The sequence below is a fragment of the Microcaecilia unicolor genome, chromosome 11 (assembly GCF_901765095.1).
Source record: "Microcaecilia unicolor chromosome 11, aMicUni1.1, whole genome shotgun sequence".
NCBI lineage: Eukaryota > Metazoa > Chordata > Amphibia > Gymnophiona > Siphonopidae > Microcaecilia > Microcaecilia unicolor.
The window spans coordinates 70,895,220-70,914,248 of NC_044041.1; the positions used below are offsets into that span (position 1 = coordinate 70,895,220).

At 44.4% G+C, this 19,029-nt stretch overlaps 1 protein-coding gene across 2 annotated transcripts in view; it reads right to left on the reverse strand.

The window, feature by feature from the left end:
* Positions 1–981: 981 nt before the first annotated feature.
* The window catches only part of PALM (paralemmin), a 78,870-nt gene continuing 60,822 nt past the window's right edge, over positions 982–19,029 (reverse strand). Inside the window, exons 6-9 of one of the 2 annotated variants that reach the window (XM_030217720.1) lie at positions 12,596–12,617; positions 12,311–12,370; positions 6,242–6,373; positions 982–1,966 (exon numbers count right to left, since the gene is read on the reverse strand). In XM_030217720.1, coding sequence (XP_030073580.1) covers positions 1,374–1,966; positions 6,242–6,373; positions 12,311–12,370; positions 12,596–12,617 — 807 coding nt within the window. In that variant the 3' untranslated portion in view covers positions 982–1,373. The remainder of the gene's footprint in view (positions 1,967–6,241; positions 6,374–12,310; positions 12,371–12,595; positions 12,618–19,029) is intronic. The other variant, XM_030217721.1, reaches the window with a different exon arrangement.

The following is a 19,029-nucleotide window of genomic DNA, read 5'->3' on the forward strand; positions in this document are numbered from 1 at the left end:
GAACTGCAGTGCAGCTCACTGAGGCAAGCTGGGCTGCAGGTTTTCACTAACCCCTAGTCTGCACAACATGGAGGTAAGCAAAAAACCTTCAGAAGTAACCTCTAAAGATCATAGCCAGAGTGTCCCAAAAATTGTCACAGGAGTATTGCAAGCCAGAGGTGGCTGTGTGTACATATCCCATCCAGGCAGGGTCTGGGCAGCGTTTTGCTCCTAGTCTTGTACTGGGAGAAGTTGGGTATCACTGGTTGTAACACAGGGATTGTCCATACTGACTTCTCTGCTTACTGGTGAAAGAACTGCAGCTAGTTGCACTCAGAGGACTCGGATGGAATTCCCCTTTAGCTGCTGGCTGAACTCTGCACCCTTGCTCTTTGAGATAAATCACTACTCTGACACACATGGATGGCCCCATGACTCCAACTCAGACAAGTCACAATAGCCTTCTGAAGAACTTGTCCCCAGAGCTGATGAGGAGAGGTCAGACCGAAGACAAAGCCCTCTTCATGAGCCATTGCAAGGAAGTTCAAGGACACCCAGAGGATAGGAGAACTAGGGGATCCTCATTACACAGTGGGATGGACTCTGTTTCCTTGAAACCCAAGAGGCAGCCCTCCCTAACACACAGTAGCTTCACCGACTTGCACAGGGCTGGTGGTAGAGTAGCAGTGCATGTGATCTTGAGAGGAAAGAGAAGAACAGCAGCGAGTGTGATCTTGAGAAAAGAAAAACAAATGTTTGATGCTGAAGCCCAGGTTCTACCCAACGCGTTCCACTGGTGCTTGGGAGCAAGGTGGGGAACTGGGCCATGCTCTGTCCATGTGCAGGAGAACTCTACGCTCTGTTTCGTAGGGCAGTGATTGGGGTGCAGCTTAAATCACAGAGTCCATTTTCCCTTGCTCCCCACCCACCCCCTCCACAGAATGTGATCCCCATTGCTTGCTGTCAAAGGTCTCTGCCCACTTTTCATTGTGATTCAGAATGTTGTCTTTTCTTTCAGCCCTGACAAATGAAAGGTCTTCTGACATTTCTCCAAGGAACTGAACTGAAAGAACTGGAGAAAGATGGTCCCACCAGCACTGAAAGGCGCAGAGAACAAAAAGTCATAAACATACACATGCAACAAGGATCAGTGAGCAGAGAAGGGAACTGGGTGACCAGCCCCACTGTCTCCTGCAGGAATCTGAGGTGACCAGCCCACCATCTCCTGCAGTGCAAGCCATAATGCTGAATATTAAACACTTTACAGACGTGGCATCCCCAGTCTTTAAAAAAGAGTGTTTTGGGTGTGTATTTGAAGTTTGTGGATTGGGCAAAGGTCTTGTTAGGAGAAGTGGGTCCGACTGTACAGGGGAGTTGGGGAGTTGTTAACTCTCTCACATCACTGTGCAGCACTTACAGCGATGTTTCTTCATATCCAGATCTTGCTCCCCGCCCTTGGCATCCCTGTCATTGGCCTCTGGCTTCTCCCCCCCAACCTGATTGTCTTCCTTCTGTGGTAGGACTGCTGGCTCGACAGTGCTCCCATTGGGTGGGGCATGCTCCTTGCCCATGTTGTCTGCACTCACAGCTTTATCTGCATCTTCAATCACCACCAGCTCTGCTTTGATGGTGCCCTCTAGACCTAGGACCTTTTTGGTTTCATTTTCATCCTCCACATTTTGGTAGCCCATAAAGATCATGGTGACTGGTTGCTCCTTACTGGGCTCTGCTCCTTCCTGGTTGTTCAGAATTTTGGGGCTCTCTGCTGGTTTGGCTTGCACTCCAGTGATCTCTTTCCTTGGTGTTGCTTTCCGGCTAGAGGGTGTGTTATCCTTGGAGTCCTTCATGTCTCCTTTACCAACATCATCTCCCTTCTCAACATCGCTCACCTCATCAGCTTTATGAATGAGGTCGTCTACTTCAGTTGAGCTGAGAAGATGGACATCACTGTGATGGATACCGTCATCCCCACGGACCTCATGAACCACTGCAGAAACAAAAAATCTATAAATACATGAATATGTTCATGAACATACATACACAGACATGCTTATTCACTAGAGGCCAACCAAATTCCAGCCCGAAATCTGGGTTCAGGTTTTGACTGAAAATGGCAGTGCATTTTCAGATAAAACTGAAATTCTCCCCCTCCCCACCACTTCAGGACCCTAGACCAGTCAAAGCCCTCCCCAGCCCTACCTATAAATGCCCTGGTGGTCTAGTTGCCTCTTCCAAGGAAGAGTGATCCCCAGGTTGATCTTGCCCCACCTGGTTCCTCAGCCAAAATAGTTGCTGAGACTGCTGCGGGAGGTCCTGACGGCCATTTTGAGACTGGAACCAGCATAAGCAGGAATTGCTCACACTTATACTGGTTCCAATCTCAAAATGGCCACTGGGATTATTATTATTTATTGCATTTGTATCCCACATTTTCCCACCTTTTTGCGGGCTCAGTGTGGCTTACAATACATTATGAATGATGGAAATACATTTTGTTACAATTCGGTTATGGATTACATTGTGACGAGTTATACGAGACAAAATCAAAGTAACGTTAAGGAATATATCGATGGAAAAGAACGTTGAGACATTGGAAGGAAACAACGAGGAGCCAAGGGGCAATATATCATGACAGAAAACAAATGGTATACATTTTTGTGAGTAGAGGTATATGTGTGGTGAGGTTTCAGGATAGGAAATTCATAGTGGATGTGTTGATGTATGACTGAACATTGAGTGTGGATCTATGTGTTTTGGTTCTTTCCGTAAGTTTTCTCAAAGAGATGTGTTTTCAATAATTTGCGGAAGTTGGTTTGTTCGCAGATCGTTTTCAGGCCACGTGGCAGCGCGTTCCAGTCCTGTGTGCTCATGTAAGAAAAGGTTGACGCGTGCAGCGCTTTGTATTTCAGGCCCTTGCAGTTAGGGAAGTGGAGGTTGAGAAAAGTCCTGGATGATTTTTTAGCGTTTCTGGGCGGTAAGTCGATTAACTCAGACATGTAGGCTGGGGCTTCTCCGTGAATAATTTTGTGGACTAGTGTGCATACTTTAAACGCAATGCGTTCCTTGAGTGGGAGCCAGTGTAGCTTTTCTCGTAATGGTTTAGCACTTTCATATTTTGGTTTTCCGAATATGAGTCTGGCTGCTGTGTTCTGGGCTGTTTGAAGTTTCCTCAGTATTTGCTCTTTGCAGCCTGCGTACAGTGAGTTGCAGTAATCCAGATGGCTGAGTACGAGGGATTGTACTAGGCTGCGGAAGACGGATCTTGGGAAGAATGGTCTTATTCTTTTCAGTTTCCACATGCAGTAGAACATTTTTTTTTGTTGTGTTGTTTGCATGGGTTTCGAGTGTTAGGTGGCGGTCGATGGTAACTCCAAGGATTTTTAGTGTTTCTGAGATTGGAAGGTTTAGTTTTGGTGTATTTATAGTGGTGAATTCCTTCGTGTTGTATTGGGAAGTAAGTATCAGGCACTGTGTTTTTTCAGCATTTAATTTCAGATGGAATGCGTCTGCCCAGGTGTTCATGATGTGTAGACTTTGGTTGATTTCATTAGAGATTTCTTTGATGTCTTGTTTGAAAGGGATGTATATTGTTACATCATCGGCGTATATATATGGGTTAAGGTTATGGTTTGATAGGAGTTTTGCCAAGGGGATCATCATTAGGTTGAAGATGGTTGGTGAGAGAGGTGATCCTTGTGGTACTCCACATTCAGGCGTCCATGCGGCAGACGTGGCTGACTTTGATGTGACTTGGTATGAACGCATGGTTAGGAACCCTTTGAACCAGTTTAGGACGTTTCCTCCAATGCCAAAATAATCAAATGTGTGTAGTAGGATTCCGTGGTCAACCATGTCAAAGGCACTTGACATGTCAAATTGTAGGAGGAGTATGTTGTTGCCGGTTGCAATCATTTGTTTAAATTTGGTCATGAGGGTAATTAATACTGTTTCTGTACTATGATTAGATCGGAATCCTGATTGGGCATCATGTAGTATTGAGTGTTTATTTAGATAGTTGGTGAGTTGTTTAGTTACAATTCCTTCGGTTATTTTGGTTGTTAGTGGTATGGATGCTACTGGTCTGTAGTTAGTTATTTCTCTTGCGCTTTTCTTTGTGTCTTTGGGTATTGGGGTGAGTAAAATTTTTCCTTTTTCTTTTGGGAAAAGTCCATTTTGTAGCATGAAGTTTATGTGGTTCGTTAGGTCTGATATGAATTGTTGAGGAGCTGATTTCATGAGGTTGTTTGGGCATATGTCTAGTTTGCAATTGGATTTAGCATATCTTTTAAGTGTATCGGAGATGAGGTCTTCTGATAATAATTCGAATTCGGTCCAGGTTCTGTCTGCTGGGTATATGCCGTCTTCTGGGTCTAGACAGTCTAGGAGTGAGGCGTATTCGATTTGGCTGGAAGGTATTTTAAGTCGTAACTGTATAATTTTCTCCTTGAAGTATTTCGCAAGGCTGTCAACGTCTGGTATATCTTTGCTGTTGTTTGTAACTGGTGTGGTGTCTAACAGTTTGTTCACAAGGTGGAAGAGTTTATGTGTGTCTTTGTAGTTTGGTCCTATTATTGTCTTGTAGTGTAGTCTCTTAGTCTGTTTTATGGTATATTTGTATTTCCTCCGAAGTAGTTTCCAGGCATTTAGTGTTTGTTCATCTCTTTTTTTATTCCATGCACGTTCTAATTTTCTGACTTGTGTTTTAAGCTTTTTCAGCTCTTCGGTGAACCATGGGTTTGATTTTTTTCTGTGTGATGTTCTGGTTTGGATCGGGGCGATTTTGTCTAATGTTGTTGTACATAGATCGTCCCATTCTTGTAGGAATTGGATGGTGTCAGCAGTGGTTGACCATTCGTTCTGGTAGATCTCTTGCCAAAATGTTGTGGGGTCTATTTTTCCTCTCGTGGTGTATGTAGTTCGCTGGTGGTTATTGATTATGTTCATGTGTGTTTTTTGCCAATAGAGGGAGACATTTGCTTTATGGTGATCTGACCATAATGTAGGTGTCCATCTTGTGTTGGTGAGTGTGATAACTGAGTCCGGGTCCAATTTGTGTGTTATGATGTCCAATGTATGTCCTTTTTTGTGTGTTGGTTGCGTGTTGGGTGCATGTAGATCCCAGAGTTGTATATCCCAGAGTTGATATCCCAAGGCAGTCTCACGAGGCTAACGCGGAAGTCCTGGTGGCCAATTTGGCTGAGGAACCGGTAGAGGCAAGAGCGACTGGCAATCGCTGTTGCCTGGAGGAGGCCACTGGACCACCAGGGCATTTAAAGGTAAGGTTTTAGAGAGCCTTTGGGTGATGAGAGAGCAGAGGGTTTGTGGTCAGGGTGGGGTGGGTGGCTAGCCAGTCTTGGAGGACCTGCCCTCTCCTGGGGGGGGCAGCAGCGGCTGTGGCTGGCCTGGGAATACCCACTCTCTGTGCAGGTGGGGGGGGGGGGGGGGAGAGTGCCATTTTTGGTTGAAACTGAAATGCAAACTTCAGATGCTGATTTGGTTTCAGTCACCTTCTATTACTCACACACAAGTACAGTAGTAGCTGATGGTGAGTTACATTCTGATACACTGGGTATTTCATACTCAGACATGCTCTCACACATACAAGTTTATAAATTAATGTACACACACACACATAATCAATCACATATAAGCACACATGTATATACATACACAGACATGTTCACTCACACACAAGAACATACTTTCATGTACGCACCCCCACACACAACAGACATGCTCAATCACAAGCACACATGTATAGACATACTCATACACACACACATGCACAGACATGTTCTCTCACACAAGTAGAAAAGATTCATGTATGGTCACATACAAAGGCACAAGAACACACAGACATGCTCAATCACACTCAGGTGCATAATACAAACACAGACATGTTCAATCACACACAAGTACATAAATTCAGGTATGCACTCACACACAAAAAACAGACTCAATCACACACAAATGCGCACATGTACATACACATACTCACATGCACAGACATGTTCACTCACACGTGTGTACAAATGCACGCACTGACACATGAAAATTCATAGTCACTCAATGACACCCATATGCCTTTTTGCTGGCAGACCGAGCCAAACTTCCTTCCTTAACAGTCTGGAATCTTGCTGCTTCTCCTGGATGTGAAGTCCCAGCACTGTGTGGGGCCCTTAATCGCTGTCCCTGCAGAATATCTCTTGGCAAAGAGTTTAAGGAGATGTTCCGGCCCCTGGATCTTGGCCTCAGCCCCTACCTTTCAGCTCATCCTCGTACACCTTGACCCCTTGCAAGGAGAGGTCCTGGGGGAGTAGGGTGGTGCTGGACAGGACCTTGGTCTCCCCTGTGACTTTATCCTTCTCCACTGTGATTTCCACTGAGTACATGGCTGGGATACAAAGAGCACAGGGATCATTAAACACCAAGCTCGGGGGGGGGGGGGGGGGCCCTTTCACCCCATGCAGTTCTTCAGCCTTGAGTGCTCAAAGCAAGAGCAAGCAGCAAGCATGGGTGGGAAGGATGGCGAGGGGTGTCAGGGAGGGACAAGCAGCCCAGGGGAGTGAGGTGCTCAGGTGTAGAAGCACATTGGAATAAAGGAGAAGTCAGCTTGGCAGAGCCTGTGGCTGTATTCAGTTCCCAAGATGTTTCCTCCCTGAGCCTTTCTATCCCCCAGGCCTCTACACTTTTCCTACATGTGGACCATGTGTCCTTCCACAGAGGACAGGAAATCTTCCTCTACATCTCATCAGAGACCCACAACAGTCAAAATAAAAACCAACGACTTGGGGCTAGATGCACTAACCCTATGTAAAGAGCCCTTTCCTTACCGATCCCTTAGCAAATCGGTAAGGAAAGGGCATGCATGAAGGAAATCGCATGCAAATGAGCTGCTCGCTGTTAGCTCATTTGCACACAATTTCCTTGGAAGCCAATCGTTATACTGGCTGCTCTGCGCATGCCAAAGATGGCTTCACATTAAAAAAAAAAAAAAGGGTCGTCCCTGACGGGACTTTTTTTTTTCCTGCAGATTTTTTCATAGGCGTCCTTCTTGGACGCGTTTTTCTTACGACCACCGCCGGAGAGAATCGGGATGTGCGAGGACTATTTAGACGTCCCTTTTAATTATGCCCCTCCTCCAGGTCTCTCTTGGCGTGTCAGCTAAACGCGCTATGATTGGCTGAGAGGCCGTGTGTGTGGGGGGGGGGGGGCTCACAATCGTCCATTAGCCCTCGCAGGAAGGGGGACAAATCTAAGCTCATTCATTCAAATTTTAAAGCAATGATTAAAATAATTAGTAGCCCTTCACTTGGAGAAAGCTGCAAACGTCCAAGTGCTCATCAGGGACGTCCTTTTTTGTTTTTGTGAGTGAAGGACATCCATGTTAGGCACTTTAGAAGGATGTCCCTGACGAGCACTTGGACATTTTTTTTCCAGATTGTAGTCCTTCTCAGACGTTTTTGGAGCTCGCTATAGGTGTTGTTGAGCTCTGCAAGAATTTTCTGGGGAGGTTTGAGCGGGAAAATAGCCCAAAAAAAGACAGCTGTAAGGTTTGTACGTTTTTTTCCTTCTGATTCCCTCACAGCAGCCCCGAGAGGTGCAGACCTCCAGTTAGGTTTTTCACGGTAAGGGGATCGGAAAACGGTAGTACATCGCATCGCATCGCATACACATTATAATACTAATTTGCTCATCTGCATTCCGTTTTCGTTAGCTGCTACCGTGACAGGACAATGCCCTTTTGTGCATGTCCCGGTTTACTACTTGCGCGTTAAACTGGCTAGAACCAGTTTAAAACCCACGTTGCTGGCTCGTTAAGTTTAGTGCATCTAGCCCTTAATTTACAAGATGGCTCCGTATCTCATTCCTCAAGAAAAGCATGATGATATACACTGTCAGCTAGCACATTTGCTTATTTCCGATCTGACGAAGAAGGGCAACCTTCGAAAGCTAATCAAGAAATGTATTAAGTTATGTCCAATAAAAAAGGTATCATCTTATTTTCTTTTCCATGTTTTATTTCTATTGATAACCTTAAGAGTGGACTAACACGGCTACCACACTCCTCTACTCAAGAAAAGAAGGAAGCCACACGTCTACCAATGCAATGAGAATCCAAGCAGGAGCGGCGCCTGTGATAGGGAGTCATCTGGTCAGTTTAAAATGGCCATACACATTAGTTGTTGTAGTGTGAGGGTGGCCAGGTTAGATCCCAAGGAATCCCTGGACTGGGAGAACACATTTGGAGCCTCACGCTTACATTAGGTGAGGATACCATAGTACACTAGTGCCATAGTCACACCTCTCCTCAAAAAAACATCACTTGACCCTACCAGTCCCTCCAACTACCGCCCCATCTCCCTCCTACCCTTCCTCTCCAAAATACTTGTGCGTGCTGTTCACAGCCGCTGCCTTGATTTTCTCTCCTCTCATGCCATCCTCGATCCGCTTCAATCCGGTTTTTGCCCTCTACACTCGACAGAAACGGTACTCTCTAAAGTCTGTAATGACCTGTTCCTTGCCAAATCCAGAGGCCACTACTCCATCCTCATCCTCCTCGATCTATCCGCTGCTTTTGATACTATCAATCATGATTTACTTCTTGCCACACTGTCCTCATTTGGGTTCCAGGGTTCTGTCCTCTCCTGGTTCTCCTCCTATCTCTCCCACCACACCTTCAGAGTACACTCTCATGGATCTTCCTCCACCCCCATCCCGCTCTCTGTTGGAGTTCCCCAGGGATCTGTCCTTGGACCCCTTCTTTTTTCAATTTACACCTCTTCCCTGGGCTCACTGATCTCATCTCATGGTTTCCAGTATCATATTTATGCTGATGACACCCAGCTATATCTCTCCACACCAGACATCACCGCGGAGACCCAGGCCAAGGTATCGGCCTGCTTATCCGACATTGCTGCATGGATGTCCAACCGCCACCTGAAACTGAACATGTCCAAGACCGAGCTTATCATCTTTCCACCAAAACCCACTTCTCCTTTTCCTCCACTCTCTATCTCAGTTGATGGCACCCTCATCCTCCCCGTTTCATCTGCCCGCAACCTCGGAGTCATCTTCGTCTCCTCCCTCTCCTTCTCTGCGCATATCCAGCAGATAGCCAAGACCTGTCGCTTCTTTCTCTTTAATATCAGCAAAATTCGCCCTTTCCTCTCTGAGCATACCACCCGTACTCTCGTCCACGCTTTCATTACCTCTCGCCTTGACTACTGCAACCTACTCCTTACTGGCCTCCCACTTAGCCATCTATCCCCCCTTCAATCTGTTCAGAACTCTGCTGCAAGTCTTATATTCCGCCTGAACCGATATACTCATATCACCCCTCTCCTCAGGTCACTTCACTGGCTTCCGATCAGATACCGCATACAGTTCAAGCTTCTCCTTCTTACCTACAAATGCACTCAGTCTGCAGCCCTCATTACCTCTCTACCCTCATTTCCCCTTACGTTCCCGCCCATAACCTCCGCTCACAGGACAAATCCCTCCTCTCAGTACCCTTCTCCACCACCGCCAACTCCAGGCTCCGCTCATTCTGCCTCGCCTCACCCTATGCTTGGAATAAACTTCCTGAGCCCTTACGCCAAGCCCCCCTCCCTACCCATCTTCAAATCCTTGCTCAAAGTCCACCTCTTCAATGTTGCTTTCGGCACCTAACCTTTCAGGAAATCTAGACTGCCCCAATTTGACTGACTGTACATTTGTCCTTTAGATTGTAAGCTCCTTGAGCAGGGACTGTCCTTCTATGTTAAATTGTACAGCGCTGCGTAACCCTAGTAGCGCTTTAGAAATGTCAAGTAGTAGTAGTAGTAGTAGTTTTTGGTATCCAGATTCAGTGAGACTATCAGAACTCCTGCCTGGCTGAAACTGCTACAATGTAACAATAGCACAGATCAAGATAAATTGAATGACTACAATGTTTCCGTGTCCAATCAAAGACCAATAGCAGGGGCACTGCACAGTTTTCTGAAAGACACATAGTGAAGCCTGGATACAACCATGCCACCACTCCTAGGGAACAGCAAGGAGACCGTGTTAGAGAGGGGGATGGATAAGGAGACAAGCTTATTCCTTGGCAACAGGATCAGGTCTATCAAGCCCAGCAGATCCAACATGGTTTATCTATTTCCCATAGCTCATTTCCAGGGATGAGTAAGGGCTCTCTTAAGTCTACCTTGCTAATAATTTTTCATTGACTTTTCCTTCAGGAACCTGCCAAACTTCCTTTTGAATCCTGCTGTGTTAATCACCTTGGCCACATCCTCTGGGAACAGATTCCATAGCTTAACTATGTGCTGTGGAAAAGAAAAATGTTCTATGATTTGTTTACAATCAGCCAGTTAATTTCTGGAGTCCCCTCTTATTTAGGTGTTGTTTAAAGGGTTACATAGCTGTTCCTTATTTAACTGTTCCAGCCCACTTAGGTTTTCTGTCACATCCCCTTTCAGTCATATTTTCTCCAAGGTGAAGGACCCTAAACTGTTTAGCCTTTCTTACCACACATAAAGGAATTCATTTTCCTGCACCTTTTCTGACTCCACATATAGTTTTTCCTGACATTAAACTTCTGTTACTGTGTGGCTGGCACAGGGCACAACGTGGTGTGAAACTCCATAAATGGTACCTAATGTCTTTTGGCCAGTGTCCTTTACCCCTTCAAGAGAGAGTCAGAAAGTGTTCTACATCAATTCCCTTACATTTCAGGTAAAGACTTCCTTTCAGAGCCTGTATCTTGAGTCCTCTGCCCAAGCGAGCCACAGACTCAGCTCCTTTGAAGAATGGATATTTGGCACTATGCTTGAGTTTGGCTCTCATCAGGAACCTCTCTACCTTCTTTATGCACAAACCAACTGGCTGGTGAGGACAGCCCTACCTGCTAATTAATGCTGAACTGGCAATGGGTTTCCAGGTTTTTAAAACTGATATTTAAAAGCACCTGGCGTGGAGGGGCAGCCTGAGAATCAGAGAAACAGGGTTTGATTCCCACTGCAGGTCCTTGTGACTGGGCATCACTTAATCCCCCATTGCCCCAGGTACAAAATAAGTACCTGTATATAATATGTAAACTGTTTTGATTGTAACCACAGAAAGGCGGTATATCAAATCCCATCCTCTTTCCTTGCTACCCGGGGCCAGTGATCTTCAGCAGCATCTGAAATCACTGCAGACCATCCTGGATCTACCCAGATAGCACTGGGGCAGTGGCCAGAGTTATCCTGCTAGCTGCAATATTCAGTCTGCATAACTATTCAGATATGGTTGGGACAGCATAAAAGCTGTGTTAACTTCAGCCTGTTAGCTGTCTGGATACTGGTCCTGAATGTCGCTGTTATTGCCACAGAATCTGGATACTCAACACTGGCCACTATCTGGATAATGAGGCTGAATATCTGAACTTATTTCAGTCTCAGTAGCTGACTGCCCCGGCTGAATATTGACTCCTAAGGAAATAAGACTACTAGTGAATTCCCCTCCCCCTTCTCCCCAACAACCCTTACTGCCTCCTGGTCCTTGTACCTAGCAAATTGGCAGCCAATGTGGCTCTGACATTAGGCAGGATTCTAAACTCGAGCTCTACCGAATATTTGTATTCGATTTGGCACCAAATACATTATTCGTATCTGTCGAATAGTGATTTAAACCTGAATACGAATAATCTACTGTGCTAAATCCTACTGAAATAAACACGATCTCTGATGTCATTTTGCTTCTTTAATTATTTTTTATGTGAAAGCTCAATGCCCATTATTCATGTTCGGCCAAATAATATTTTTCATTATTCTTATTCGGCTGAATAGTAAAATATTCTGAACCACACTCAGGCACCCCGGAGCTTGATTTGGGGGTGTGGGGGGAAAGGAGAGAAAGGGGATGGAAATCAAACACTGCCTGTTTGTGGATCTGGTGAAAAGAAATAGACTGTCTTGAAAAGAGTCACAGGACACTGCAGGACAAAAGAAAGGGGATGGGATTTGATATACCACCTTTATGTGGTTACAATCAAAGTGGTTTACATATTATATACAGATACTTATTTTGTACCCGAGGCAAGGGAGGGTTAAGTCACAGGGAGCTGCAGTGGGAATCAAACCCAGTTCCCCTGATTCTCAGGCCACTGCACCAGGGGCTGGGGAGTCTCAAGCAGCTGCCTCTTCCTTGTTCTTAGGTTGCACCATTTCTGAGGCCCTGGGAATCAGAAGCACCAAAATGTTTTGCTGGGATTTTCACTTCCCACTGCCAGGCAGCCTTGCAGAGCAGGAGGGGTCAACAGCTCCCACTCCCCACGGCGGTGCTGGCAGTACAAGGGAAGGGCTACCTGCTCGCAGCATCTCTGATCCCTCAATCATCTTCACAGGACTCTTGGAGGTTTTCCTTCCTGTACAAAAGAAAACAGAAAATTACAGCTTAGTACCCCTCACAGCAGCCCAGCAAATAAGACCTCAAATGGGAGAAACTGACCATTTAGTCTTACTTTGTTTCTTATTCTTCAACAGGCAATAACCTCCCTCACTCCCAACCCCATACCCAGTTGTCCGGAAACATCCCCAGTCATGAAGTACCCCATCCCATGATCATGAAAAACCTGTCTGTAAGGACATACCTTCAGCTGTGGCCAGAGGAGTCTGTAAAAAGAGAAAATACAGGTTAAAGTGTCCAGTCTAAGAAAAAAGCATCAAATTCCTGTAACTGTGGCATCTCTGCTATCATGATGTGTCAGTTACTGAATCTCCCTCCAGGCCCTTCTCACACTTGTCTCAGGGATAGGGTCTGCATTTGATCCTCTGATCTACCACTCACAGGCAGCAGATGACCTCAGTGGGTCCATGAAGGTGCCCTTATTTCAAAACAGTAAGGCTGGAACAGCTTCAGTCAGGACTGTGAGCTCTCATCCACCAGGTGGCGCTGAAGTCCTGCATACAAGTGCAGATCTGTAGCAGAAAGTCACACCTGTCCGCTCCAGGGTGGCCATGGCTAGGACCAGCAGAGACTCAGTTTGATCCTAAGAGGGACATCTGTCAGGAGCACTATTAGTGGCTGGTTGATGCGCTAAAAATGTTCTCTGTAAAACCTTCAAGGATTCAGTGAAGGGAGATCTAAATTGTAAACAAGCCACAGATCTTGTCCATCTCCACTGTGTTTATGGGGAAAAGAAAGGGTAAACTTTGAGCCCATCAATCCCAGGACAACAACTCTCAACTCAACCTGTTCCCCCCCTCCCCCGTCCAATGGACCTTTTTGTGATATTGTGGCTGACTGGTGTTTCCTCTCTCAGAGAGTACCTCACTGAGCCCTAGACTGCTGATGCCATCACCACAACCTGAATGTGGATTACCGCTCCAGCGGTGTTATCATTCACTACAGAAGGAGTGAAGGTCCACCCAGGGAAGCAGGGGAAACCTGCTAGGATTCAATGCGGTGAGAACTCCAGAACAGGACCCTGCACCTCTGGGTCTGGAGTGATATCTGTCAGGCCAGAGGCTTCTAGCCAAGAGGACGGACGCAACATTATTCTGCAAGAAATGTCATGTTATACTGAAGCTGGAAGCTGCTGTCTCAGTGGGGCTCATTCTGGATACTAGAACCCTCTAGAAGCTTGAAGCCCAAGTGAAGGCAATTGAAAAGATTAATTCTGCCTTGATTATGGAAAATCTGATTTTGGAAATGTTACCAATATCTGCGACAAAGTAGATACTCTGAAAGGACTGGCTAATATGAGGAGAGATTTAGCGAAGCTTGAGGAGTGGTCTGGAATCAGGAAGCTAAGATTTCATGCTAAAAAAAATGCAGGGTCATGCATTTGGGCTAAAAAAAACATGAAGAGAAGTACACTATAGGGGGTGAAGTATTTCTGTTCACTAAAGAGAGTGATCATATCTGATGACCTTCCTATTTGGTAGAAAAGGCAACGGCAAAAGCCAAATGGATGTTTGGGTTCATAGGGAGAGGAATGGCCAGCAGAAAAGAAGGTGATAAACCTCTCTATAAGTCTGTGTATAATTCTGGAGAACGCACCATCAAAAAAATATAAACAGGATGGAGTCAGTCCAGAAGGTGGCTACTAAAATGGTCAGCGGTTCTTGTCGTAAAGCGTGTGGAGAGACACTTAAAGATCTCAACATGTATACTTTGGAAGAATGCTGGGAGAGAGGAGATATGATCGAGACATTTAAATACCTTCATGGCATATGCACAGGAGGCAGGTCTCTTTCAGTTGAATGGAAGCTTTAGAACAAGGGAGCATAGGATGAAAGTAAAGAAGAATAGACAGGAGTAATCTAAGAAACGGCTTCTTTACAAAAAGGACGGTGGATGCATGGAAAAGTCTTCCTGGTGGAGGTGATGATGTTGCCTGAATTCAAGAAAACATGCGGCAAGCACAGAGATGTGTTATGCAGAGGAAGGGGTGGTAGAAATTAGAGGTTTGTGAGCATGGGAGGAGTGGACAGACTATATCTGATTTTTTCATGTTTCTGTGAACCACTGGACAGAAAACTGGAGAACGCCAGTGCATTCCACAACATGAACATTTCTATGCTATAACATGCCCTAGAGTGGACGTATTTATGAGACACCTGTATCAAACATGACAGACGTTGAAGAGGCTCCTGCCCTGTTCTAAGGATAACTGTACATCAGAAGTCTGAGCTAAATCAACACAAACACTGCAGGAAACTGAACAGGCCAATTCATGTCTCAGTTATGTCAAGAACCTGATGGGAAGAAAAGAATAAGAATATAAGAATAACTGGACAGGCAGACTGATGGTCCATCTAATCCAGTATCCTGCTTCCAGCAGTGGCCAATCCAGCTCACGAGTTCCTGGCAAAAACCCAAATAGTAGCAACATTCCTTGCTACCAATTCCAGGGCAAGCGGCGGCTTCCCCCATGCCCATCTCAATAACAGACTATGGACTTTTCCTCCAGGAACTTATCCAAACCTTTTTTTAAACCCAGATACGCTAACTCCTCCGGCAATGAGTGCCAGAGCTTAACTATTTATTGACTGAAAAAATACTTCCTCCTATTCATTTTAAAAGTATATTTCTAGGTCCATTTTCAGGGCTGTTCACGTGGGAACCTGACTCATTCCAAGCTGTTCCCATGGGTGGGCTAGGGAAACAAGGTGCCGTCTTTCACCAGCCATCTTCTGCCTACATAAAGTGCCACTCTGAATTCTGCAGACAGAAATGCTGTAGGATGTTTCCAGGAGAAATGACTCACATACTTTCCCTTTCTATGAGTTTGGAGCTAATAAAAATTAGCCCTAGAAAGGTTAATTCTATACATTGGCACCTAGATGAATGGGCACTTAACATGCAATGTAGGCACCAATAATGGGCAGCAACGAGTAAACAGGCTCTGGGTGCTTTTCTATAAGGTAGCACCTAGTGCTACAGTGTGTAACGGCAAGGGGATGTCATATGGGCAAAGTATGGGCATATCTCCCAGTGACATGCACAGTTATAAAATACAATTAGTTGCACGCATCATACAATGCGCTTTGGTACATCAACTTACCCCAGCCGTAGACCTGAAGTGGCTGCACCTAAATTTTGGCATGTAAAATCTGCATAAGAACATAAGCATTGCCATACTGGGACAAATCGAAGGTCTGTCAAGTCCAGTATCCTGTTTCCAACAGTGGCCAATCCAGGTCACAAGTGCCTGGCAAGATCCCAGAACAGTAAAACAGACTTTATACTGCTTATCCTAGAAATAAACAGTGGATTTTGCTAAATCCATCTTAATAATGGCTTATGGACTTTTCTTGTAGGAAATTAGCCAAACCTTTTTTAACCTCTGCTAAGCTAACTGCTTTTACCATATTCTCTGGCAACAAATTCCAGAGTTTAATTACACATTGAGTGAAGAAGTATTTTCTCCAGTTTGTTTCACATTTACTACTTAGTAGCTTCATTGTGTGCCCCCTAGTCCTAGTATTTTTGGAAAAAGTAAACAAACAATTCACCTCTACCCTTTCCACTCCACGCAGTATTTTATAGACAAAACATAGTAAATGACAGCAGATAAAGACCTGTACAGTCCATCCAGTCTGCCCAACAAGATAAACTCATTTTACACGGTATGTGATACTTTATATGTATACCCGAATTTGATTTGTCCTTGCCATTCTCAGGGCACAGACCGTAGAAATCTGCCCAGCACTCTCCTTGTACTAAAAGTTCTGAAGCTAATGTTGAAGCCCCTTAAAATTTAACTCAAGCCCATCCATATCTAGTCAGTCACAATAGACCTCTATCATATTTCCCCTCAATTGTCTCTTCTCCAGGCTCAAGAGCACTAGCCATTTTAGTCTTTTGTCATAGGTACATCGTCCTATCCCCTTTATTCTATAATAGCTTAGGTATGCCTAGGTACTGTTATAGAGGACACCATTCTGACACGTAAATCAAGGTCAAAACAGAAAATTAGGAATTAAATACCAATAGCTCTCTCCGTTTAATAAAATGTATAAACTATACAATAGAGAACTCACACAGAATGTAAAATTTATAAACAGCAGTTCAGATACTACAAACTTTATTATAATCTCCCCATACTTTCAAACATCCCCTCCAGAGGATCTGTATTAAAAATGTAAAAGATGTCCAAACCCATACCCCTCAAACATCTATATAAAGTCCTTTCCAAATGTTCTTGAATAAACCACATTAAAGTGTCTTATCTTCCATCTCTTTAATCCAGAACGATGATATTCAAATAAGCATATCACAAATTCAATCAGCTTATTCTATTCAGCCCAGCACAGTGCTGTGTTTTGCCAACATGGTGTCTTCAGTAGCTGTATATCTAGATCATATAAATGTAGATTATAGTGAAGGAATAGCGCCGGGACTACCAAGTCCCTACAAATGTCTGTCGCTCAGTATACCAGAAACGCCAATGCATGCTGAACGACAGATATTGGTAGGGACTTGGTAGTCCCGGTGCTATTCCTTCACTGTGTCAGGCTGAATAAGTTGACTGAATTTGTTGTATGCTTATTTGAATATCGTCGTTCTGAAGGTTTCTGGATTAAGGAGATAGAATTTGTCAAATAAGGTCTCTCCACCATTCCTGGAGGCTTCTGCCCTTCATATTCTGACCCATGCCTTAGTTCTTACCAACATTAACTATTCAACACTATAAAACATTCCCCTACATATTTACTCAACCTTGTTAAAGGAGGAAAAGACTTCAGAAGCTCGGCTCTTGATTGTGTAGTTTCCAATGTAGAAGCCGGGCGAACTTCCTCATAAGTCTTAAAAACCTCCTGATACTATGTTAACGTTAATAATTTTTTTCCTTTTTTTCATCAATATTAAACACCATAATTTTTTCTTTTTTAGGAACTTAGTAACGTGAGGATACTTACCTTGATTAGGTTTATTTTGGTTTGCTCTAAAGAGCGTCTCCACTTCACTTATTGCTTTCTCAAGAGTCAAACCGCCATCCTTCTTTATAACTTGTCCTCTTACTTTTCTGAGTAGAAGAGTCGGGGAAGAGTAGGAGGATAAGTTATAAAGAAGGATGGCGGTTTGACTCTTGAGAAAGCAATAAGTGAAGTGGAGACGCTCTTTAGAGCAAACCAAAATAAACCTAATCAAGGTAAGTATCCTCACGTTACTAAGTTCCTAAAAAAGAAAAAATTATGGTGTTTAATATTGATGAAAAAAAGGAAAAAATTTATTAACGTTAACATAGTATCAGGAGGTTTTTAAGACTTATGAGGAAGTTCGCCCGGCTTCTACAATGGAAACTACACAATCAAGGGCTGAGCATCTGAAGTCTTTTCCTCCATTAACAAGACTGAATATCTATGTAGGGAAATGTTATACTTGTTGTTCTAGTATTGTAGAGCTTTCTCATCTGCAAGTTAGAGCCGAGTAGTAGAAGTAATTATACAACTAACTATTGCAATAGATTATTTAACGGTTTGTGGCTGAGAGAATTACAGAGAATTATTTGGCGGCCCAAAATACAACCATATCTCTCCTCTCCTAATACAAGAACATTGGCATCCTGCGCACACACTCATTCAATACAAAATTCTGATCTTAATTCACAAAACCCTCACTTCTGGTCAACCGCCATCAATGAATGTCTCAGTATCTGTTATTCTACTTTCCCACCCAGGTACTTCGCCCCTCAGATCTGCACCTCCTCACTGTACCTGCCTTGCAAGTGGTAACTCTAACCACTCTCCAGAAAGCAGTATTGCCAGCCCTGATCTTTGGAACAGCCTCCCCACTGATTTCCAACGATTGTGCTCCTATTCAGAGTTTACAGTGGTCTTTAAAACTTATATTTTTTTTTTAGACAAATATATGGGCTCACTACCTGATCTTCAGGCTTCCCCCGCTTTTTTCTACATAGGCCTCATTCTGTGGAGATCTGTGGTTGAGATACTAAGCCAGTTGGATTTTCTGTTCCTTTCTCTTTACTATTGTCTACATAGTGGTTTTCCACTCTTACCCTCCTTCCTCTATTAGTGTTTCCTTTTTTTTTTTATATCTTGTTTATTAAAGACAGGTTTGTGGCATGCAAGCCGCACAGAACACAATTTCTAATATTATTTCCTCACAAAAATTAATGTATAGACAATCTAGTTCCAAATTCTCTGAATATGTACACCACAACAATGTGTAATGTCTTATACTTTTTCAACTTTTCCCCCTTCCCTCTGCCCATCCTCCCCTATTCCCCTCCCCCCACCCCCTCCCTCCCCTCCCACCGTCTTCAGGAATTGAGTAGCCTGCTCCGAGCCACCGGAGTTAAAGTGTCCCAAAAAGGGGCCCATGTTTGGCAAAAAAAGGTCTCCTTTTTGTGAAGCAAGGTCTTGTATGTCTCTGCGTTCCAGAGAACACATATATATCATCGCAGAGCGCCACTGATCTAGTGGAGGATCTTCTGTGCCAAGTCAATGCTGCAAAATGACTTTTTTCCCCATCAGAACCGCTCTCTGGAGGAAGGCTCTCATGCCCATCTTAGCTTGTCCCTTAGTAACAAAGTCATCAAAAAGTTGCTTTGGG